General features: G+C 39.6%; 1 protein-coding gene across 4 annotated transcripts in view; it reads right to left on the bottom strand.

Moving 5' to 3' along the window:
* The window catches only part of MARK1 (microtubule affinity regulating kinase 1), an 80,787-nt gene extending 57,668 nt beyond the window's left edge, over positions 1-23,119 (bottom strand). The window contains exon 1 of one of the 4 annotated variants that reach the window (XM_070734384.1): positions 22,492-23,119. In XM_070734384.1, the coding sequence (XP_070590485.1) occupies positions 22,492-22,542 (51 nt within the window). In that variant the 5' untranslated portion in view covers positions 22,543-23,119. The remainder of the gene's footprint in view (positions 1-22,491) is intronic. The other 3 variants (XM_070734386.1, XM_070734383.1, XM_070734382.1) reach the window with 3 other exon arrangements.
* Positions 23,120-25,468: the final 2,349 nt, after the last annotated feature.

The raw sequence follows: 25,468 nt of genomic DNA on the forward strand, positions 1-25,468 counted from the left end.
ATAACAAACACATCGATCAATTCCTGTTGCAAGCAATAGATCAACTTTGGTTGAATCAAAAAATAGGAGGTATTCATTACTTAACACATAATAAGAGACATTTGAAGAAATTTAAAGAGTGACTTAGTTTACACAGGAGCTAAATTTGAATTAGATATCAATTTATATTTTGGAGATGATTACCTGTTTTCCTGTATATAAAATGTTAATTAAGCTACAAGAGTGATCACAAACCTTTTTGGGTTCATGTGCCGAAAAGTGAGTGTGGGTGTGCTAGCAAGCGTGCATATGCCCACACCCCTTCCCTCCACCCACATCTATGTGCCCCCCACGCTGCCCCTGCACATACGCACAACTCCGTCCCCCCATCCCCATGCATGCTTACAGGCCTTACTGAAACCTGGGACGTGAAAAAACTGCCAAATGAGCAAACCGGAAGTTTGGAAAAAAGGACTTCCAGTTTGCCCGTTGTGCTGTTTTTCATACTCAAGAAGGTTCAGGGAAGCTTTCTGAAGCCCCAGAGTGCAAAAAACAGCCCAACAAGCAAACCAGAAGTTTTGAAAATGCACGTCCGGTTTGCTGTTGTGCTGTTTCATGCTTTGGAGCTAGAAATAAATAAACAAACAAATAAACAAGCAAACAAACAAACAAATTATTAGATTTGTATGCCGCCCCTCTCCAAGGACTCGGAGCGGCTCACAGTCTACCTTAGGAATGCATTATCATATTATTGTTGTAGCAGTGATGACTAAAGGATATTTTAGCAAGAATGGCAGGATAAGCTGCATTTAGATCCAGAGTCATGGGTATTAGGTGACACACAAATTCAATGAATTTAACTCAATCTAAACTACTGTAGCACATTAAAAATGGATAATAATTTAAGCCTTTTACAAGAAAACTTTTGTCATTACTGAGCATTAGCTTTTGATAGCATATATTTCAGTTTCATATGCTGGACAATAGATCAGTTCTTTCACATACTATTTTTCTGGAGCCAACAGCATTCTAGAACTCTGACAGATTTACTAATACTTGTTGTTTATATTCTAGTGGACTGCAAAGTTTCTAGACAGCCCCCCAGGACAAATAATTTTCTCTCATGTGCAGAGACGTTAAGGCAGCTGAACTGGAATGGTGCTTAATCTTCTATTCAGGCTAAATTCATAAATTACCAACAACACTAAGGAATCTGCTATGGTGCAGCTGTTTGCATCTCCATTCAGCTGTTTGAAGAAAGTCATCATAAAGACAAAATGATTTGCCATGGTTATTTTCAACATCACCCTCACTGGTAGACAATAAGTAAAGTACGGTAAGCAGTTCTTGTCCAAACATTCAAATATTACCATCTGGCTTTGAAGCAGATATTCTACCAGTTTCGACATTTTTACAGATATGTCCTCTGATCAAACTTTTTTTCATATGTAACAGCAGCTGTCATTCATACTACTCCCTTCCCCCTCTTCCTTCAAATTGGAAAAGAAAGGGAAGGAAACAGGAGCATCTTCAGTACTATTTTAAAAAATGCAGTACACAAATCAAGTCATTTTTAAAGCAAACTATCAAATTGATTTGGAAAATTTCTTTCCAAACTTTAAACAAATTGCCTGCACTCTTATTTTCAAACTGAATCTTTCAGCTTGAATCCTTGTTCTAATTCTTGAAGCCTCCCTACTTTATTTTTTAATCTCATAAGAAAGGGTCTGCACAACAACGCAGGAGAAGTAACTCATCCTGTCTACTCCTAAGCCACTAGAAATTGATATACCATACTAACAGGGTGATTACTGCACACAACTGAATATAATAGCCTTTCCAGGCAGAACATATGAACATTTTTTCTTCTGGATTTTAATAGATGGACTTACATAATTGATGAAGCACTTACACATTCAACAGACAACTAACTACTTTAGAATATTTTAGCTCTATAAGGAACATTATGTTTTATGTTAAAACTATAAGCTCGAAAGGAGGTGGAGAGAAAGAGATATATATTTTAAATCTGAGCTTTAATGGAATCTCTTTATACAATATCAATATTATTTATTTACCAATTCTTATAGTTGCCTATTTCACTTTTATGTCTTCCAATAAAAAAAATAAAAGCACAAAGTAACAGTAAAAATGCAGAGCAGCTGGGCGTGATCCGTACAACCAGGGCCTTAGGAAAAGCCAACAAGTTCAGGACACTCTAACCTCAGAAGGAATGATGTTCCAAAGAGCGGGTGGCATGGCAGAAAACTATGTTCAAATCTTCTATCTGACTCTCTGTGTCTAATTCACTTTTCACTTATGAGTCAAGAATTTAAAATGAGTTACCAAGGCTATTAGGGTGGAACACCACAGTCCTGTTCATAAACTGAAAGTTCCTTCTGCACAAGGGTTCATGAGCTGGAAGGTGATTCAACAGCGCTAAGTAGATTTTCAATGGAAAGAGACAAATTTGACCTAAATGTATACACAATCTTTTTTGCTATCTTTGAGAGTCACATCTTCTTGTGCAAACTTCAAATTCTCAGCATCTATAGACCTTCCCTTCTTATTGACTCACAGTGGCCTTGACTAAAAATTCTGTACTGCAATATAAATAGGTCTGTTTCCCTATACACTTAGTTATTATATCTTGCTGTGCCCTTAGTTATTATGTGATACTATGGGTATGCTGTATGGAATGAGCCAGGGTGGCGCGGCAGGTAGAGTGCTGTACTGCAGGCCACTGAAGTTGACTATAGATCTGAAGGTCACCGGTTCAAATCTCATCACCGGCTCAAGGTTGACTCAGCCTTCCATCCTTCCGAGGTGGGCAAAATGAGGACCCGTATTGTGGGGGCAATAGCCTAGCTCTGTTTAAAAGTGCTATTGCTAACATGTTATAAGCCGCCCTGAGTCTAAGGAGAAGGGCGGCATAAAAATCGAATAAATAAATAAATAAATGCCTGGTTGCTGTATGTATAAAAAAAAGCAGAAGAGATGAATTGTCAAAGTAGTGAATATAGCACTGAGTTTTTAAAAACAAATTTGAACTTATATAACCTCAAAATATGGTAAAATAACAGTACAAAGAGAATCTTTTTAGACAAAGTTTCACATTTCTTATTGATCATGGAATTGTCAAGCCATAGTGCGAAATCTGGGATGAAGTACTAAGTAATGAATAACTAAACTAAAATGACCTAAAAAGGCACCTTGAAGCTGAACACAGAACTTTGATGGCAAAAACAGAGCTTTTAAAAAATAACTTAAATGACAGTGAGTTGACAATCTAGACTATTTAACTAAAACTATATATTCTGCACAACAAGATGCTCCTGTTCTTATATTGCTTGGTAAACTGCAAAGCAAAATTTTAAAATCCCCCATGGCTTATAACCACGAACATACATTTTGGAAATGAATTCAGCAAGGAATTTGAACACTTTCCATTGTTAAATAAAACTTATATATAGTTTGGGGCATCCTCCTCGATCCACAGCTCACATTAGAGAAACATCTTTCGGCTGTGGCGAGGGGGGCGTTTGCCCAGGTTCGCCTGGTGCACCAGTTGCGGCCTATCTGGACCGGGACTCACTACTCACAGTCACTCATGCCCTCATCACCTCGACTACTGTAATGCTCTCTACATGGGGCTACCTTTGAAAAGTGTTCGGAAACTTCAGATTGTGCAGAATGCAGCTGCGAGAGCAATCATGGGCTTTCCCAAAAATGCCCATGTAGCACCAACACTCCGCAGTCTGCATTGGTTGCCGATGAGTTTCCGGTCACAATTCAAAGTGTTGGTTATGACCTATAAAGCCCTTCATGGCACTGGACCAGATTATCTCCGGGACCGCCTTCTGCTGCACGAATCCCAGCGACCAGTTAGGTCCCACAGAGTGGGCCTTCTCCAGGTTCCGTCAACTAAACAATGTTGTTTGGCGGGGCCCAGGGGAAGAGCCTTATCTGTGGTGGCCCCGGCCCTCTGGAACCAACCCCCCCCCCCCGGAGATTAGAATTGCCCCCACCCTCCTCGCCTTTCGTAAGCTCCTTAAAACCCACCTCTGCTGTCAGGCATGGGGGAACTGAGATATTCTTTCCCCCTAGGCCTTTACAATTTATGCATGGTATGTTTGTTTGTATGTATGTTTAGTTTTACAATAAGGTTTTTTTTAGTTGTTTTAGTATTGGATTAACATGCTGTCTTTTATTATTGTTGTTAGCCGCCCCGAGTCTATGGAGAGGGGCGGCATACAAATCCAATCAATCAATCAATCAATCAATCAATCAATCAATCAATCAATCAATATTTATTTATTTATTTATAGAAAGTGGGTAATGAAAAGTACACTTTTCAGTCATATGGCTTATGGAACTCAGTAAGTTGAATGTTTCATTAGAAGGTCATAAGCAGTGGTTGGTCTAACACAGAAAATGGCCACTTTGAAAAGAAAGCAAAAAATATGGACTGTGCAGAATTGTCTGACATAAAAAAAATGTTGTCATCACACATTTGGACAAAGCAAATCTTGATTCTCTGCTACATTTTAGAGGATAGAAAAGCAACTGAATATGCAGCCCATATGTAATTGACATTGAAGATATGGTTGACGACATTTTGAGCATTGCTAACCTTCAATAACAGCTTATCGAGATTCAAAATGATGTCACTGTGGCTACATAAAAAAGAAACAATAACAACAACCCACCAGAAACACTGAGTGCACTTTAGAACAAGTGAAAAGGAGGTAAAAACCCAACTCTAAGAAATGAGGTTCATTAAAGTTTTATTTCCCTTCCCTGTCATGCATTTGTGTGAAGCAGATTTTCTGCACTTTGAATGACAAAAACCAACCTTTGAAAATAAACCAGAACATGACTTAAGATGCAGAGCAGAGTCAGAAGACACACCTAGACTACTGCTAAGAAAAGATGGAAACAGTCTTTCATGGAAGCCAAGGAACAAGAAGAATAGTTGAAGGGCCATTGTGTGAAAGAGTTGAGGAAACCTACAGATAACGTCTTCTGATATGGACTTTGGAGGAGACCTAGGGAACTGACTGGGGTTGGGTCTTACCTTATTATCCATGACGACTTTGAACCTGTGAATATCAAGGAAGCGAAAGGATCCGTGAGGATGTCAATGCTGCCATCTGTATATTACATCCATGTCCCCCTGGAGTGGTTAAAGCCTCCTAGGAGGTGGCCCACCAATAGGTTCAAGCAACAGTTAACTGATCTTTAACTGAGGAGCCATCCTATCTGCCTTTAAAGAGGAAATGCTTTGCCTTCGCCTCAGGAAACTATGATTGTACCAGTAGCATTGATAATATTTGATTGATTTCTAATCTTATATTTCTGGAAAAGATTGTACAAAAGGCTGGTGATATGATCTGAGTGTCAGGCTGAAGCCATTTTAGTTGGGGTCTTTGGCTTGTCACATTTTATGCAATTTTAAAATTTATTCTTAGCTGTGGGAATTTGGGAAAGATAGTTGCACAAGGGATGTCTTCATATATCCATAACAAATTCCTTCTATATCACTGATAGCGAACCTTTTTGGTTCATGTGTCAAAAGGGTGTACAGTATGTGGATATGCTAGCATGCGTGCACATGCCCACAGCCCTTCCCTCCCCCCACACACATGAACCCCCCCCTGCTGCGCTGACCCCTTAGTCTTCCCTTCAAAAAGTTCAGGATGGCGTTAACAGGATGCTTAACTAACTGGAAGGCAGAGGCCAGTTTGGGAAAAAATTCCATTGAAATTTGGGGGTTTCATGGCTGAATATGGATCTGAATTCAGTACACTTAATCTAGATACAGTAGTCAATTAATAATACCTTTTTCACAAGTTTCCCCCTTACTTCTGTAAGCCTAATGTGACATTCCCATGCTTGCCTAAAGTAAATCTGGAGACCCAGTCAAGATATTCTACTCCTTGTTTTGTGATGCCTTCCGTTGTCGCGGTATTCACAACAGGACATACGTAACTATTGAAACAAATTAAACTACTATACAAAAAACTAATATAGATTAGCAGATTGCCAATCTGTATTAAATTACAGCATTTAAAATGAAAAGTTAACAGGACTGTCAAAATGTTCATTTATGGTGCAATGTATTGGGGTGTCTGTGATCTGAACCAGTCTTAGTATATTAAAACAGGAGTAAATTTAATCTGTGAAAATATTCTAGCCAAATTAAATATTCTATTTCCAAAAATTGTTTCAAATTTCCATTAATTTTTGTATTAGAAAGTTTTACTCTGTTGAATTAGTTTCACATAAGGCTCAACATTTGTGTTGGGACTATGCAATGCTGAAGAAACAAAACACAGCTTGCTCTGCAGAATTCTTTTAATTTGTTTCCATACCATATAAACACAAGACCATGGGAAATAATATAGAAGTCTATTATTTGAAACTCAGCAATTTTTTTACAGATCAGCAATCAATAGTATAATAGTCTGTTTTCTCACCGGGTCAAACAGAATGGGAATTTTTTGGGTTCCATCATCTAAGGAACTACATTTGGCGGGCCATAGAGGACAGGTCTTTTTTGCTGTGGTGCCCACATTGTGGAATCTTTTCTCCCCAGAGATGAGGATAGCATTGTCACTCCTGAGCTTTAGAAGGGCCCTCAAGACCTACTTAAGCTTGCCACTAAGTCTGGGGCCCCTGGGGCATGAGTGAATTCATGAAGTGCTCCATTATTATCAACATCTCCCAAATATTCTTTTATAGTTCTGCTTTTGTAATTTTAATCATTATTTATCATGTTTAAGTAACACACAGAGAGGCACACATTTTATTGTTATATGCAACTAAAGTCCACAGTCATATAAATTTGATAAATAAATAAAATAGTAAAGAGCTTACTAGTTTGGTTGCCAGAAATGAATTAAATTTAAAAGATAATTTATGAAAGTGGTCCCTCGATCATCGTGAGGGTTCCGTTCCAGGACCCCAAGCGATGATCGATTTTTCGCGAAGTAGCGGTGCGGAAGTAAAAACACCATCTGCGCATGCGCAGATGGTGTTTTTACTTCCACCGCCGCCCGCCCTTCGCCCGCCCACCCCGTTGCTCGCGCCTGGGGTTTCCCCACGCGCGTGCCGCCCGCCCACGCCGTTGCTGGGGCCGCTTCCCAGCTGGGAAGCGGAGCTGGGATGTCCCCAAGCGCGCGCGCGTTGCTGGGGCCGCTTCCCAGCTGGGAAGCGGAGCTGGGGTTTCCCCAAGCGCGCGCGCACCGCCCGCCCGCCCACGCTGTTGCTGGGGCCGCTTCCCAGCTGGGAAGCAGAGCTGGGATGTCCCCAAGCGCACGCGCGTTGCTGGGGCCGCTTCCCAGCTGGGAAGCGGAGCTGGGGTTTCCCCAAGCGCGCGCGCACCGCCCGCCCGCCCACGCTGTTGCTGGGGCCGCTTCCCAGCTGGGAAGCGGAGCTGGGATGTCCCCGCGCATGCCGCCCGCCCGCCCACGCCGTTGCTCGCGCCGCCGCTGGGGTCTTACCGGGGCAAGAGGGGGAAGACCCAGGGAAGCCGCCCAGCAGCTTATCTGCCCGGTGGGAAACTCCACCATCTACGCATGCATGGCCATAGAAAAAAGGCACGCATGCGCAGATGGTGGAGTTTACTTCCGGGTTGAAAACTCGCGATATAGCCCTTTCGCGATGCTCGAGGACGCGAAACTCGAGGGATCACTGTATACAAATAGTCCATACTTCATGACAGTAATTGGGACTGGAATTTCCATCACTAAGTAATGCAGCTATAAAGCATGGGATATGACAGTGCCACTTCCAATTGCATTTGTTAAGTGAATCACCAGAAGTCATTAAGCAGGGATGCCACATGAGTGCCATTTGCAACCTCCTGCCATCTTCCCCATTGACTTTATCGGAAGCTATCAAAGAAGGTCTCAAATTATGAACATGTGAATGTGGGGAGCTGCAACACTGTAACTGTGAATGAGACACTGAGCACCTGTATCATGATCATGTGATCCAGGGGATGCTATGACTGTCATAACTACAAGGACCAGTTGTAAGTGCACTCATTCAGCACTGTTGTAAATTCCAACAATTGCTGAAAATACGGTTGTTAAGCAAAATCCAGCTGCAGTATATAAATACAATTACATCAGTATACGTTGATGGATGTAGGTAAATATAGATATAGTGGTATAACCAACTCCATAATTGAAATAAAAATGATAGTACTATTCTAGCTGGCAAATGTTATAAGTAAGGGTTCATCATAACAACAAAAAATCTACTTTCTCAGAATGAAACCTGTAAGCTCCTGTCAAATGGATTGAGGAATCATCCAAACCAGAAAGTCTATACTGCTCTGCAAGATAGGATTTAAGTCTTACCCTCCAAAAGCAGTTTTTTTCTATGACATTTTCATACTGGAGATGCCACACACAAAAAATATGACATGTTACTAGCACAAAATATTACTGCAAAATAATATTACGGCATCATAAAGTTATGTGCAAAAGTCTCCGGTATGATTAGCTTTCCCTGATTTGATGCTTCCAGTTTTGTTAATGACTGCAACTAAGTCACAATTCTGGATAAAATGCTGAAGTCAGCAAAATGTGAAGCAGTGTTTCCCACATTAGTGAGCATGATCAATTACTTGTTCTGTAGCAGGGAGCCAACTATGTGTTAAAGCCGTGGTTCTCAATCTTCCTAATGCAGGGACCCTTTAATACAGTTCCTCATGTTGTGCAACTGTGACCCCCCCAACCATAAAATAATAAAATTATTAGGAAACTCAGGGGTGGGTTCTAACATGCCTCGCTGCCGGTTTGCTTCCTCCTGTGCTACGTGGGCACAGATGCATTTTACACGTGCATGCACATTTTTTAAAAAATGCAAAAAAAGAGAGGCAAAAACAAGATGGCGACACATGCATAGTGATAGAAATTTGGTTTGTGTGCATGCTCAGAAGTTCCCATGGTACAGATTTTTTTTCAGTAGTCTATTTACATGTGGATGGACCTGCCAGAGGAGCAGAGTCTTGGTTTCTAAGACTATCAGAAATATGTGTTTTCCATGGTCATCGGCGACCCCTATAAAAGGGTCATTCGACCCCCCCAAAGGAGTCACGGTTTAGAATCGCTATGTTAAAATCTTCGATCTTGCTTTCAGTAAAGATTCTAATTTACCAAGTTGTCTCTGAGTTTTCTCCCAAGTCCACCCAAGTGCTGAGTAGGGTGTTAAATGTCCAGAGAACTATAAGTTACTGCTGTGACTGGTGTGAATTCCAAGAGCTGGAGACTTGTGTATCTTGAGGGTGTCAAGTTGGCCGTAACAGTGGCCCTGATAGCTCCAATTTGCATTAATTTCTTATATCCCCGATTATGAAATATACAGCATTATAGTGGTATAATCAACTCCACAATTGAAATAAAAATGATAGTACTATTCTAACTGGCAAATGTTATAAGTAAGGGTTCATCATAATAACAAAAAAAATCTACTTTCTCAGAATGAACTTATTCTCAGCAAACAGAACTATTGGCATATTATTTTTTAAAATAATCAATGGTTGAGGAGATAGCTATTGCCCACCTTTGTGCTTCTTTTATGCAAGTTCATTTAAACCCATTGTACATTTAACTTAATTCAGTAGGACCACAAGTTTGAAGACTTTCAAACAAGGACAATAAGTCATTGAGAGTCGGGCGGTGTGCAAGTTTAATAAATTATTATTATTATTATTATTATTGTTGTTGTTGTTGTTGTTATATTATTATTATTATTATTATTATTATTATTATTATTATTATTATATACACAAAAATGTGAAATTACACCTGCCAGATTTTTAGCTGGTGTTGAACTTCATACACATTGAATTCTTCCCAGGGACCTAGGACTGTCATGGTGAACCTCTGGCACACATCGCCAGCTGGTTTTCTGGTTTCTGGTATTTGCAGGCATGCCGGCCAGCTTCCCACACCATAATTCAATGCCTGGGGAGGGTGAATACAACTTCCCTTGCCCCCCAAGGCCCTCTGGAGGCTGGAAACAGCCTGTTTCACAACTTCTGGTGGGCCCAGTATGCTTGTGTTTTGCCCTCCCCAGGCTCCAAATTCTTCCCTGGAACCGGGGTAGGGTAAAAAAAGCCCTCCATATCCCCCTGGAAGCTCTCTGGAAGCCAAGAACACCCTCCCAGAACCTCTGTGCGAGCCAAAAATCAGCTGGCCGGCACACACATGCATGTTGGAGCTGAGCTAGGGAAACGGCTCGCGTGCCAGCAGATATGGCTCTGTGTGCCACTGATGGCACCCGTGCCATAGGTTGGCCATCACTGCCTTAAGGCAATATTCATTGTGTTTTTGTAAAAATTATGGGTAGTCCTTGACTTACAATCATAATTGTAACAGCCTAAAATTTCTGTTGCATAACAAAACAGTTGCTAAGTAGCCATTTTATCTTTTTGCCACAGTTGTTAAACAAATCACTACAGTTTTTAAGTGAATCATACAGTCATTAAGCGAATCTGGTTTCCCCCATTGATTTTGCTTGTCAGAAGTTCCCTAAGCAGGTTGCAATTGACAATCCCAGGACCCCAGGATGTTGCAAACATTGTAATTACATGCTAGTTGCCATACATCCAAAGTCTGATCCTTGACTATGGCGCTACTGCAGTGGTTATAAATGAAGGAACTGGTCATAAGACACTTTTTTCAGTGGTGTTGTAACTTTGAACATCATTAAATGAATGGTTGTAAGTCAACAACTACCTGTATGCAAACCTTACTTGATAACTGCTAGCACCTCCTTTAGCTACAATGCTATCTTCTGTATCTGTTGATCAATCCATTACACAAGTTTGGTAGTACAGTATTTTGGCTGATTTCTCTTTATAGAATTGCTTACTTAAATTAATTCCTTGTTTTACACCATACAAACATTCATTAAAATCAGACACTAAAATACGAATTGTCTTTTGCATTTCCTACACTCATGTAAATTTCAAGTCACAGACAAATAATTTCCCTATAGAATTTGCCGGTATAATCCAAAATCCATCATTTCTTCAAGTATTGCAACACATCTGGATCCTCAGAAAACAAAGGTCCCCCACAAACTTGTGGAGTATGGTCTTTTATTTTCTCTAATCTAATTGAGCCCACATGATAAAAAGTTGAGGTCTCAAACTGGGATAGGAAGTTTCTTATATTTAGCCAAAATGAAACACTGCATTCTAACAAGAATTCTAACCATGAAACACAGGGTTCAAAGGCAAAGGACATAAAACTTCAGAGCTGTTCAAAACACAAAACACTCAAGGTCTTATATGCTTTGCTGCTACAGAAATTTTTGCTGGAAACAGAAATATATTTTCTTCATGTGTATATATTTGGCACATGGATTGATGGAAGCTAAAGTCTTCGGCAATAGTTTTATAGCCCTTTTCAGCCTCATGAGCATCAGCAACTTTATTCCAGGGTCTCCAACAATTTCTTTAGACTTGGGTATCATTTGCTTCCACATGCCTGTGTTGTAAAGACCATGTCTGCAGGCATAATGTACCTTTTCCAACAGACACTGAATTTGGTCAAGGCGCATGGTGGTTTGTTTGAAGCCTGTGAAGATTAAGGAGATGGCTTTGAAAACCAATGTATACTGTATATATCATCTCATTGGTTCTTAAGAAGGACACAAGAAAAAAGTTGAGAAAAATTCTCTCCTAATAAACTGAAAAATAAAGTAGATTCTACAGTGAAAGCATCCTAGACATTGAGATTTCTGGAACCTTACCACTTACTATTTCAATAAACCTTACTAAAATGATTCAGTCGGAATCCTGCTTTAAGTTGAGTTGGATCTCAATAGCCTGGAAATGTATTCAATAAAGAGATGACACAGTTGCATGTTGTTTGTTTAACCAGAATCTCTTTATCTATTAATAGAACTTAGATAAAGCTCTGATCACATTGTAGGTCATGGTACTGCAGGATTATGGATAATTGTAAAGGGTTCACAAACTTTCTCTCATCACTGTAGCAGCCTTTTATTATGATGGCATAATAAGAAGCTATTAAAGCTGATCATCTAGTAACCCTGCAGAAGTCACAGTATGTTGAAGTTCCTGTTTCTGACCACCTGCTGTAGCTAAAAGCATTGACTGAAAATAGAAACATAGTAATCAGTAGCAAGACAATAATCAAGGTGTAACAGATAATATACTTTAGGCAATGTTTGCTGCAGAAGTATAAAGAGCCAATTTTGTAGCAGTAGGTAGGTGCTAGTGTTTAAGAATAAAAGCAAAAACCGGAACTGTTTCTATTGGGTATCTTATCAGAGAAATTCAGTAAGGAAAATATATACTGTACAGTGATCCCTTGTTTTCCGTGAAGTAGAGGAAAGATATTTTTAATGTATTTAACAAATATTTGGACTTTTAAAATCCACCCTTTGCATTAAACAGTCTATAATGTTTTTCAGCTGGAACTACATGTAATATCCTACCAGTTTCTTTAATAGAGTACAGTAGTACTGTAGAAGAATTTTATGAATTTTTAATGGATTTAAATTTTTTAGTGGATTTAATGGATTTAAGCCCCTTTTGTAAACCCGTGAAATAGCGAATCCGTGAAAGATGAACCATAAAGTAGTGAGGGATTACTGTACTTGATTGTACTTGTGATAATGGCAGCGAGGATAGTATTTCTGCAAAGATGGGAGGTAGAGAAAATCCCTGTGGAGGAAGAAATAATTTTAAAAATATTGGATTGTGCAGAAATGAATAGATTGACCTTGATACTTAAAGGAAGAGGGGAATCGGAATATGTTCAGATATGGGATCAATTCCATCACTTGTTGGAGTACAGAATAACATTGTAAAGAAAGAGGAGTGAAATATAACAAATGAAATGATAAATATTAGGATATGAGAAATAACGGGGGAATACGGAGAAGGCACAGAAATAGCACGCCCATGATCCACAGATGGATTAATTATGTATTATATGTTTGTCTATAAAAATGTAAAACTTTATATAAAAAAGAATAAAAGCAAAAGAAAGGAATTGTAGTACTTTCAGAAAACACATCAATACCTAATATTCATGATTAAAACATAAAAATAAAACCCTAACATTAAAAAACCCTAACATTTTAATTTTATAATTAATTATAATAGCTTTAAGAATTAATTTAATGTCACAACATTTATTTTATCTTATCAACAAAATTACTAGTAATAAAATTAATCTAATGTCAAAATTAGCCATTTACTTTTCATACATCAATACTGGCCTAGTTAATTTTTTGTGCTATCAAAATAGGAATGATATTCATAATTTCAAACCATGATCATTTTTATTAGTTTTTAACTGATTAACTTTGGAAATTTATTAGATTCATTGAAGACTGTGTGCAGTTGAAAATTGAAATAATAATAGAAATAAAAATTTTAAAATATGGTTGTTTGGTATAGTAATACTCATGCCCTTTATCACCTTGAGGTTTGACTACTGCAATGCTCTCTACATGGGACTACCTTTGAAGAGTGTTCGGAAACTTCAGCTTGTCCAAAATGCAGCCGCGCAAGCAGTTTTGGGTCTTCCGAGACATTCCCATATCTCGTCATCACTCCGCGGACCACATTGGCTACCGATCTCTTTCCGGACACAATTCAAAGTGTTGGTTATCACCTATAAAGCCCTACATGACATAGGACCAGACTATCTCCGAGACCGCCTTCTGCCGCATGAATCCCAGCGACCGGTGAAATGATAAATATTAGGATATGAGAAATAACGGGGGAATACGGAGAAGGCACAGAAAAGCATGCATATGATCCACTGATGGACCAACAGAGTTGGTCTCCTTAGGGTCCCGTCGACCAAACAATGTTGGCTGGTGGGACCTAGGGGAAGAGCCTTCTCTGTAGGGCTCCCGGCCCTCTGGAATCAGCTCCCCCTGGAGATTCATACTGCCCCCACCCTCCTCGCTTTCCGAAAGAGTTTAAAAACTCATCTTTGCCGCCATGCCTGGGGTTCTTTAGAACAATGAATGCTTTAGTTTGATTGTTGAATGAATGATATTGATAGTTTTTTAGAATTTTAAAGATTGTTTTTTAATGTATTCATTGCATTGTTATTATTGTTTCTTCTTTTTCTACACATGCTGTGAGCCGCCCCGAGTCCTCGGAGAGGGGTGGCATACAAATCCAATTAAATCTAAATTTAAATCTATTATGGTTAAGTGAGCCACCAGTTTAATGAATTTATACTAAATTCATGCACTGCACCAAGGCATCATTGTTTAGTGGCCTGGTTGGTTCATCATGTAGAGCTAAAGCAAACAAATCATATTATGCTCTACTGAAATACATGAACCTAGTTCTAAACTGAAAAGCCTATATTTTGATCCTGCATATTTTTATTGATAGACTGTAATCTGTGCGGGGTAGTCATAATTTGTAGGCAACTTTGCAATTAAAACAAAACAAAACATGATGACAACTGCCATATTTATTTGATTTCTTCCCCTAAATACTTTTTTTACACTATGGCTATAAAGTAAAATGTACAAAAAGATACAAAGCTTGATTTAATCATTTTTAATCATTTAATCATTTGATTTAATAATCATTAATAGTATGCACAATTATTATAACAGCACACTAAATAAAGATGATTCTCTGTCACTACTTTGTCTAAAGCTAAGAACACAAGAACTCAGTTAAGGAAGATATGCCTTGCTCTCCCAGAAATTAATTTTCTACCTCCAGATGAAACAGTGGAAATCAGCACAGGTCAATCCTAATTAACAAAGAATATTTTTGTGATTTTCAGCCAAACTAGCTATCTACACTTCCTGATAAGAAATACGAGTTCTGAAGTATATAAGCTGAAAATGACCAATGCTGGCTCAGATCAGAGGTAAGTTAGTAATTCTTAAGGCAGATAAGTAAACCATTCAACTCAGTCTATTTTGCTCAACATGTGGTCAGTAGTATTGATTCATCAATTCACAAGGTCAGATACTTTACTGATCACTGAAAAGGAACTGAAATGTTGCATACACATCACACAATTATAAGGGATATAAAACAATGTTATTTATTAGATGTATTTTTATTTTATCACTGAATCAGAACTCAGCAGTTACAAACAATAGCGAGATATCGCTATCATATTCTACCCCAATCCTCAAGAGCTTAATGTTTACATTTAATGAAGCAAACAACAAAATACATGTTCAAAATGTAAGATTCTACTGATATGCCAACAGAATTTTTACAAATATGAAAGTACAGTATTATATCTGCTTAATATAACTTTAAAACAACAGCAACTATGTAATGATTATTTACAATGCCAAATAATTTTATTTTACACTGTTTTCAGTCAGTTTGCTCATTGCTCTTTGTGAGCCTCCCTGAGTCCTCAGAGGGGCAGCATAGAAATCCAATCAATCAGTCAGTCAGTCAGTCAGTCATAAATAAATAAATAAGCAAGCCACCTCCCCCAAATGCAAGTTTAATAAATTATGGCTGTAAGTAGCAGTGGGGGCAGGGGAGAGTCAAAAAAGGTAAGATGGTGGTGGTGGAGTCCTTGGAAAGGACTTGATAATTGCCAAATCCAGACTAAATATCCGGTTGTGCAACCAGCCAAAACATATTAAACCTGTATGCCACCCAACTCCCAATTAATGTGAAGTTTTCCTATTGCATTTTTGTCTCCAGCTGCACATCCAGGAGATGGAGAGATTGGTTCACAGAGTCCACACACCTCTTCTTGAAATTAATTCAGTGTCCAATATTAAATAAGAGACATAAGAAATAGCATCGTTATTCATTATATGAAAATAAGTAACAACTGAATACTGATTTGCTGTAAATTAATGTGTAAACTCACAATTAGTGAGTTCGTACCTACTAGTCAGAGGTATGCATGCTTTTAATAATCACTCGACTACTTTTTGTTTCCTTCACATGTGTTTTAAAGTCATTTAAGATGAGAATACAGACCTTCGGAGAAGTTTCACTGAATTTAGTGGAACTGACTTATGAATAGCGTGCAGGCAATCCTCACTTAACTATAGTAATTGGGACAGGCAACTCCATCACCAGGCAATACACTTGGTAAAGCATAATGGCAGTTGTGGCAGTTACAGAGGAAAAATTGTGGTAATTTAATGTGTGGGATGGTTCATATAATATCTATTACAGGTAATTAAATGTCCAACTGTGGAAAGCAATCGCCTGGTTCTTAAACTTTAAAAAATGTTGTGATTTTAAAAAATCTTTTATATCCCACATTTAAAAATTTACATGAAACTTTACACTATATATAATTTTTTGTCAAAAGGAAAATAAATTTCTCCTTAGAATGTATGTTTACATTTTTTTAAAAAATCTATTTTTGATAATGCAGATTGTTCCTGATCACTTGAACTATTTGAGATGCAATAGATTCCTGCAATACGCTGTAGGGCCATATACTGTTCAAGGAAGAAATTGTTGTAAATATGTAGTCATCATCATCATCATCATCATCATCTCAGACTAGCCCAATGAACCCTGTAGTGTCAGATTTTGCAATACAATATGGTTAGAACTGAGTTGTTGCTTTTCTTCACTGAGTTTCTCATGCATGGGTCTTGTTAATGTTCCATTTTCCATTAATCCATTCCCTCAAAGTACTTCTTGATAATTGAGAACACGAGACCCCTATTTTGAAATTTCATCTGTACATTATAGAAAAACCGGGAAGTAGTATATTATCTGACAAATGCATCAACAGTGAGACAAGCATTAACATTTCTGGGTCCTATATCCTATGTATGTTCAACACCTTCATTTCTGGTGTCTTATGGCAGATGGTGTATTTCTTACTTCCAAACTATAACAGGGCAATTATTGTGCTGAGTTACCTCAATTTTCTTAAAGGAAAGCAAGACTCGTCAAATTAAAGCTATAAAGAAATGGCAAAAAAAGATATTCACTATTTAAGACAGTTGAAGTAGACAATGATGGATGACTTTTGTACTATTCCAAGCAAACTACAGAGGAAATAAGATAGACAGCAGGAGTTGAGTCTGACTTCGGGCAGTCTTTATCTAAAACAAACTTGGAAATCAGCCTTGGACTTTATTTGTCCGTAATGGTGGGCTTGGATCTCTAGAGCCTTCTGCAAACATCTCTGGTGTTTCCAAGTCCAGAAACCAAAAGGTATTTACAAAAAAGTAGATACAGTGGGACTCATTTTTACATCATCAGAACAATCTGAATTCTATCTACATCCTCATCCTTATGTAGGAAGTGAGATGGACTACAAGCTGAGAAATCCTTATTACTGTATGTTAGAAAATTGGAGGAATGTAATGTAAGTAAAAAAATGGCTTCATTATCAGTTACCGTATTTTTTGGGAATGTAAGGAGCACCTTTTTCCTTCCTAAAAAAGGATGAAAATTCAGGTATGTCTTATACTCTTAATGAAGCTTTTTTCGAAACTCCCCTCCCCAGTCCTAACTAGGTGCTAACGATCTTCCCAGTTCTTATCTTGTAGGTTCTTTCATTGTTACTGTCTTTGAAGAATGTTTTCCAAGACCTAAGTCTTCCCAGGTTTTTTTTTCATTGCTCTAACTTGCTCCAGATGTTTCTTTCCAGCCCTAACCAGGTGCTAACTATGTTGCCAGCTCTTATTGGCTGGCAAGTTCTTTCATTGTTACTCTCTCCAAATAAGGTATTTTTTAAAGCCCTAACCAGGGGATAAAATAATGTGCTGAAGTGGACCAGACTAAGGATGCTAGCCAGATGAATATCTGATAAGCAGATTATTTTCCCTATTTTCCTCCCCCCCCCCCCAAAAAAATAAGGTGCATCTTATACTCTGGTGCGTCTTATACTCGAAAAATATAGTAATTAAATTTGATATCCTATGGCAACAATACAAACCTAGCAATATGAAAATGGGTACAATGTTAATATTTTTTCCTAAATGCAATCACTTTTTTCTCCAAATGCCATCACTCTGCTTAACAATTAATTCCCACAACACTGTCAAATAATTTACTAACTATATTACTATTATTCTTCTCTTCCTTACTAGTATCTGTTCTGCCCGTAATTACAGGGTAATTAGTCCAGGAAGACACACACCACACAATAATAGGAAACAGCTCCCTTTTTAAATGTCAAAGGGATTTTCTGGTACACACAAGGCATAGGTTAAATGCAGTCCAATTGCTCACCCAATAACTGGGAAATTGAGTCCAATTCTAAACTCCAGAGAGGCACACACAATCTTGAACAGCACAAAACCCCCGATTTTGACGAAACAATGAATCAGATAAACTGCCATGAGGCTAAAATACCAAGCTGCACTTTTATCTGTAGCACTAATTACAGCAGCCCCACCCAACCACAGGTGGCCTCATTTTCTCTTATAATAATCCTTCAGTTGTTGTCTCCTATGCATCATTCTATGCATGCGTGGATGTGTCATTAATTCTTGTTCAGAATCCAGGGATGATACAGATGATTGATCTCCTGGGCTGTCTGCCAAACTCCCCTCTTCCCTGTCACTCACGTTTCCTTGGTCAGAGGAGGCTTCGTCAGCAGATTCCATCGGGAGCAAAGCAGGCCTGCGGCATGTGGATGTTTCCCCCACATCCACCTGCACATTCCTTGGGGCAGGAGCTGGGCCAGAGCTAACCACAACAGTATCTATTTCTTCCCACTTATTACTATAACCATATTCCTTGTATCTTTCAATTATATTATTTTTATTTGTTTCCTAGTATGATTTGATAGCTTATTATTAACCTTGACTATCACCAAGTGTTGTATCTTTTTATTCTTGATGAATGTATTTTATTCTTCTTATGTACACTGAGAATGTATATACTTAAGACAAATTCTTTGTGTGTCTAATCACACTGGGCCAATAAATAATTCTATTCTATTCTATTCTATTGAAGTCAACAAAGAGTTGTGGAGCATTTAAATGTGAAACTAACAAGTTCATTTAATACAAATAAAATGTTGTTTAATACAAATAAAATGTTGTTTAATACAAGTAAATGCCAAGCGTTAGCATTCTCATATCCCATGCCAATCACATAAAAAGAACAGCCTATCAGTATTCTTTTTGTGGTCTTCGGCCCCCAACTGAGTGATGCCAAAAATATGAGGCCTTTATTATACACTACTCCAAAAAAATGGGGGAACACTTAAACAACACAATATAACTCCAAGTAAATCAAACTTCTGTGAAATCAATCTGCCCACTTAGGAACTAACACTGATTGACAATTTCACATGCCGTTGTACACATTTAACTTTGTACAAAACAAAGTATTCAATGAGAATATTTCATTCATTCAGATCTAGAATGTGTTATTTGAGTGTTCCCTTTATTTTTTTTGAACAGTATACAGTATTTCAGACAGGTTGATTTGAGTTTAAGGAGCAATAAGCCTTGCAAACAATTAAGGTACTTCCCACTGCCCTTAAAATTCTTTAAATTATCTCCCGAAGTGGATTTTAGCCCTATCCAGTTTGAGAATATGACAGTGACAGTAGTGGAGTGCTGTATTATGTCTATACGTTATTAAATATTTCCCAACTTGTTTTAACAATTATAAGAGGAACAACCAATCAGTAAAGAACTGTCATCCACATATTGAATAAAATAAACAAAACAATCAACACAAACTTTAAAATCCAGCATGCAAAATGTCAAATACAGGCAATCAATGTAAAACATATTTTCTCCCTCATCTTTCAGATCATGGGTTGGCTGAAAATTTAGAATGTCGGCACTTTATCTACAAATCACATTCCTTTTGAAGTTAAACAAATTTTGCCTCTGGAAGAGTTTCTGATAGCCAAGAGCATTGTGTCTAGAGAAACCATTATCCTTCATTTTTCTTTGCAGAGGCTGCAGTGAGTGCAAACAAAGAGAAATCAATTCTTTGAAATCCTATTTGGCTCATTCTTTAAATATCAATACCTTTCTGGATAGTATTTAGTGTAATAATAATTTTAAATATTTGAGTATAAGAATATTCAACCAGGGAAATGACTACAAATAAAAATAAAAATTATTTTAAAAGCAACTGTTTATCTACAATTTCAATTATTTTATCAATTGCTGACTCACTCTAAGAAAATTATATATGGGAAGAAGAGACAATAGCAACCATATTTACTTCACATTATAATTCATTAGAACAATCTATCCACAAACAAGGAAATTAGATAAAAGTTCTACAGCCTACAATAAATGCTAGGATTGCTAAAACATATACCCTTGATTTGAAACTTATTAAAAATATTAAATAATCTTTTCAATATTCTAGAGTTGCTAATTCATGTCTGTTTCCCTAATAAATTTTACCCTCAGAACCACATTCATGGTTTGTTTGTCCTGCACTTACTCAAATCCCATTACCCACTAACTCTATTCAATCTACAGTGAAGCAACTTCTGAGACCTTATTTATTTCTAAAGTCCATCCATCACCTGTTTCTCATTGCAACCTTTGCCCTCAAGTTTCAATACACAGAAGCATCACATTTTCAAAAGAAACTTACCATTAATCAGAAAGACTCCTAATAGTTTTAGCCAAGTTGGTAAGCAACAATAGTTCTTGCTTCATGTAAAAGTTAAATTTTGCTATTGTATGTACTTTTTTTGGGTGGGGGGGATATTATAAACAGACACAAATATTAACTCCTTTCAACAGCATTTTTTTGCTAAGTGACAATAAATAAATGTTTCTATGCACACACAAACAAATCTACGAATCTTTCCTGCCATAACTTATTTTTCCTATAATCGAAGTGGAACAGGATCCTTATACTACATTAAAAACTATGTTTTTTAAAACTTTACATATTAAAGTATTAGCTAAGCCAAACTACATCAAGATTATTGAGTTTTTGGCAATAAGATATACAATTCTTGTATGGATAAGAGATATAATTCTTACCAATACAATTTCTTCATGCAGCATTCTGATTAAAACAGTCTGGAATTCTTTAATTACACTGAGCTTGTAGAAAGCAAAGCTATTTTTACAGTCAGCATTTCCTTTCCTTCCCACCATCGCTACCACACACTTTCCCATTAAATGCAACTATTCAAATCGGAACAGATAAATTGTGCCTAGCATACTGTCAGTGATTCCAGGACAGAGTGAACAGAACTTATGTTTGCTTAGAAAAATAAGCACCGTCAACAGTGATGGCATATTTTTCTCAATCACTGTGGACACTATAAAACTATGGATCAGTTCAACTCTTACTGCATTACTGCATCCCAAATGTCTTTTCCCTCTCACTTCTAATAAATTATGACATGAGACCAGAAACAATATAGAATGCCAGATTTTATACAACCTGGATATTGAAACCATTCTTCCTTCACAAGACAGGCAGCTATTAACAATGTCAAATGGGCATTCCAGTCATATTTCTGCAACCTCAAGTCTAACATCTTGCATCCTTGAGTATGTCTGTGTTTATACAACACCATTTAAAAATACTTGCATGAAGACTTTTTTCATTCTTGTTTTTCCCCCCTATTATACTGTTCCTATAACAACCAACCAGTGAAAGCTAACCATTCCTTTTTTTAATTTAATTTCCGAGGCTGTTATGTGAAGACAGCAATTGTCCAACAGTAATCGTTTTAGATGAACCTTATATAGGAATGCTGCCCAAGACAAAAACAAAACTTAAGTACCAGGAAAATTGGAGGGTGGTGGGGAATTCTTTTTTACTCCTTGCTGTGGATGATGGATTAGTAGAGGAGCCCCACTTTTGGAGGTCACAATATAGGCGGGTGGGAAGTTCTTTTTTACTCCTTGCTGTGGATTATGGATTGGCAGAGGAGCCCCACTTTTGGAGGTCAAAATACAAGCATCTCTGTCTGGCCTAGAAGATCCCGGTGGCAGACACTGAATGACTTACTAGATCCCAAGGGGGAGGGGGGGTGGACGTCCGTTTCAGAGAGATCCGAGCAGAAAGTTTACCTTCAAAGGTTACACCTTCTTGCCCAGATTTAACCCCGCGTCCTTCCCTCTCCTCTCGCTCGGCCACGGACGGCCGACTATCCCCAACCATCTGGAAAGCTTCCACGTCAATCGAGACTGGCAGGCCAAGAGCAGAACTAGACACACCAGAAATATTTCCCAGCGGCTGCACTGCGGGGGGAGGAGGAGGGGGGAACCCGGGAGTCTCGCAGCACGAAGGAAGGACAGAAAGTCGCCTGCCGGGGGGGGGGGGGGAGCCGGGCCCGGGTGTGGCAAAGGGAGGGGAGGGAAGCATCCCACCGAGGCGTGGCTGCAGGACGAGGACGGAAGGCCTCCCTGGAGGCGCGTGGGGTTGGGGGGGGAGGTTGACCCTTCGCCTGAGACGAAAGAGGCGCCGGGCGTCACCCCCCCCGCCCCCGAAAGGGCGCCTCGGTCCTCCCTCACCGAAGCCGCCCCCCTTTGGCCCTCCCGCCAAGGAAGCAGCCCCAGCCCCGCACTCACGTTCTCCGTGTCCCGCTCGTTGACGGTGGGCAGCGGCGTGCGGGTGGACATCTTGCGCGTGCGGCAGTCGCGCCGCCCTGCAAAGCCGGCCCGGGCCGAGACTGGGGGGGAAAAGGGCCGGCCCCGCGACCGCCTACTACTGGCCTGGCCACGCTCTCGCTCTCTCTCTCCGCCCGCCTTTTCTGAGCTCCGGGCCGGCCAGGCCTCTGCGGGGCGGCTTTGCTCCGCTGGAAGCTCTTCAGCGAGGCGAAGGTGATGGCCCTGCCATGGCTTCTGGGTCGGCTGCCCTCGCCGCCGCCCCCTGGGCCGGGATCACGGCGGCGGCGACGGCGGCGGCTCCTCCTCCCGCTGCCACCACTGCGCGCTCAGGTGAGTGTAGCCGGCCCCGCTGCGTAGGAGAGCCGCGGCTCTTCCCTCGTTGCATCCGGCGGCGGCTGCTGCTCCTCCCCGTTCCCCTCCTTCCTCGACCGCGACTGGCGGTGAGCTGCCCGCGAAGGACGCGGGGTTGCAAAAAAAGAGAGAGTGAGAAGCCGGTCGCTGGCAGTGCGGAGAAAACGCTAGGGGCGCCTCAGCCGCGCGGCTCTGCGGAGAGGCTTGCGCCTTCATTCATTGCTCGAGGCGGCCGCCCGCCCGTCGAAGCCCGAATCCACACCTCCCGCCCTTTCGGCCTGCTCCTCCTCCCGCTGCCGAATTCCGACGGAGGTTTTTTTTCCCGGGCGGGAACGACGCGCGAAAACCCAGGGGGTAGTTGGACCTGCACTATGCTATATTATTTTCCAACCCCGGTGAAAACGGGAGAGATTCCTGTCCAGTAGAAAATACTTCAGGAAATAGGACTTTAGTAACCGAGTAGTTGATGCACGGAACTCACTACCAGACTCTGTAGTACCATCACCTCACCCCCAAAACTTTACCTTAGACCAGTGTTTCCCAACCTTGGCAACTTGAAGATACTGTATTTGGACTTCAACTCCCAGAATTCCCCAGCCAGCTGGCTGAGGAATTCTGGGAGTTGAAGTCCAAATATCTTCAAGTTGCCAAGGTTGGGAAACACTGCCTTAGACCATCCACTGTTGACCTCTCCCGATTCCTAAGAGGTCAGTAAGGGGCGTGTATAAGCGCACCAGTGTGCCTTCCATCCCTTGTCCTAATGTTTCTTGGACTCCATTATCTCCCTGCCTAACTAAATAAGCTTAGCTAATAGGCTTTGTGATTACTTGATAGGTTCAAAAGCTGTGGTTTGTTTTAGCAAATTTTGTCTGCTTTGATTAAAAAAGTTATTTAAAGCAGAATTTTGTGAGAAGCAGAAAGAAATGATATATGGTTTTCAGGATTGGAATAAAAATAATAGATTATAAAGAAAGTGCATATAGTGCTGTAACCGTAATGTAAAAGGTTACTTTAGAACTTCTGTAAAAGAAAATTGGAGTGACTTTTTCCTTTTGTTTAATTTCTACAATTTTGTCTATTCCTAATATCAGTTAGTTAGATTTTATGTTAGTTTTTACTCTGTATAAAAATGATAATGCATTTTTATTTTTTATAAAGGGACTGGGGTTCTGATAAAGTTAAGGTGCTGCAAATAATTCAATCCCAGTCTTCTCTATCTCAAATCCTTTTTAAGAAAAGAAGATACTGTTCTGGAAACCAAGATGTCAGTCCTAGTATACAGCTGTTGCAAAGCAAAGCAAAGCCTCTGCTGAGCACCTGCAGAAGACGTAAGAAGAAAAAGCAGCTTCTGGACTGGAAAGCACTATAAGTGGTACAGAAAAACAACAATATGTCAGTTGTGTGAAAACTATGCAGAACTAAAATAGCAATAGAAAAACAACAATTTGTGTTAATGATGATAATTGAGTGTGTTGTTCTTTTTATCTAGAAGTTCCATATGGGATTCTTCAAGTACCATCTGCATTATGTGTACAGTAACAAAGTTTACAGCACTATTCTAAAAAAAATATGTAACTAGCTTTACACACACTAATATATAAACAAAAAGACATTTGCAGGTGCAGATGGTTAATTTTTTTATTCTCATTCCATTGATATTTTTTGTTTTTCAAAAGCACCACATGGATTTCTCCATTTGTGACATAGGAGCAAACAGCTTAAATTAAGAGCCATACAAATGTTTTCAGTGTCACCAGTAAGTAGAAAAAATTGCTGATCTTTTATAACTATCTTTGATATTGAGGTGACCGTATGCTATCTCGGATTATCATCCTACATCAGTGATGGCGAACCTATGGCACAGGTGTCACAGATGGCACGTGGAGCCATATCTGCTGGCACATGAGCCATTGCCTTAGCTCAGCTCCAGCATGCATGTGTGCACCGCCCAGCTGATTTTTGGCTCTCACAGAGGCTCTGGGAGGGCGTTTTTGGCTTCAGGAGGGCCTCCAGGAGAAGGGGGAGGGCGTTTTGCCCTCCCCATGCTCCAGGGAAGCCTCTGGAGCCCGGGGAGGGTGAAAAACGGGCCTACTGGGCCCACCAGAAGTTAGGAAACGGACTGTTTCTGGCTTCCAGAGGGCCTCTGGGGAGGCAATTTTCCGTCTCCCCAGGTATTGAATTATGGGTGTGGGCACTCACACAGGCATGATAGTGTGTGCGCATGCGCTTTCGGCACCTGAGGGGAAAAAGGTTCGCCATCACTGTCCTACATAATACTAGATTATGCTTCTAGTAATCCAGTCAGTTCTTTTCCCAATAGCCCATTTTATGTCAATAGTATAGTACTAATTACATCTTCAGATAGGTTGGTCTTAAGAAGGGAAATAGGGATGGCTCTATGTGAGAGCAAAAAGATTTAATTGGAATGCAACAGTCCATAAGAAATGATCAAGGCAACAGCTTCTCATTTGCTTGGACTCCATTATCTCCCTGCCTAACTAAATAAGCTTAGCTAATAGGCTTTGTGATTACTTGATAGGTTCAAAAGCTGTGGTTTGTTTTAGCAAATTTTCAATTTTCTTAAGTT

The sequence above is a fragment of the Erythrolamprus reginae genome, chromosome 1 (genome assembly GCF_031021105.1).
Source record: "Erythrolamprus reginae isolate rEryReg1 chromosome 1, rEryReg1.hap1, whole genome shotgun sequence".
Classification (NCBI taxonomy): Eukaryota; Metazoa; Chordata; class Lepidosauria; order Squamata; family Dipsadidae; genus Erythrolamprus; species Erythrolamprus reginae.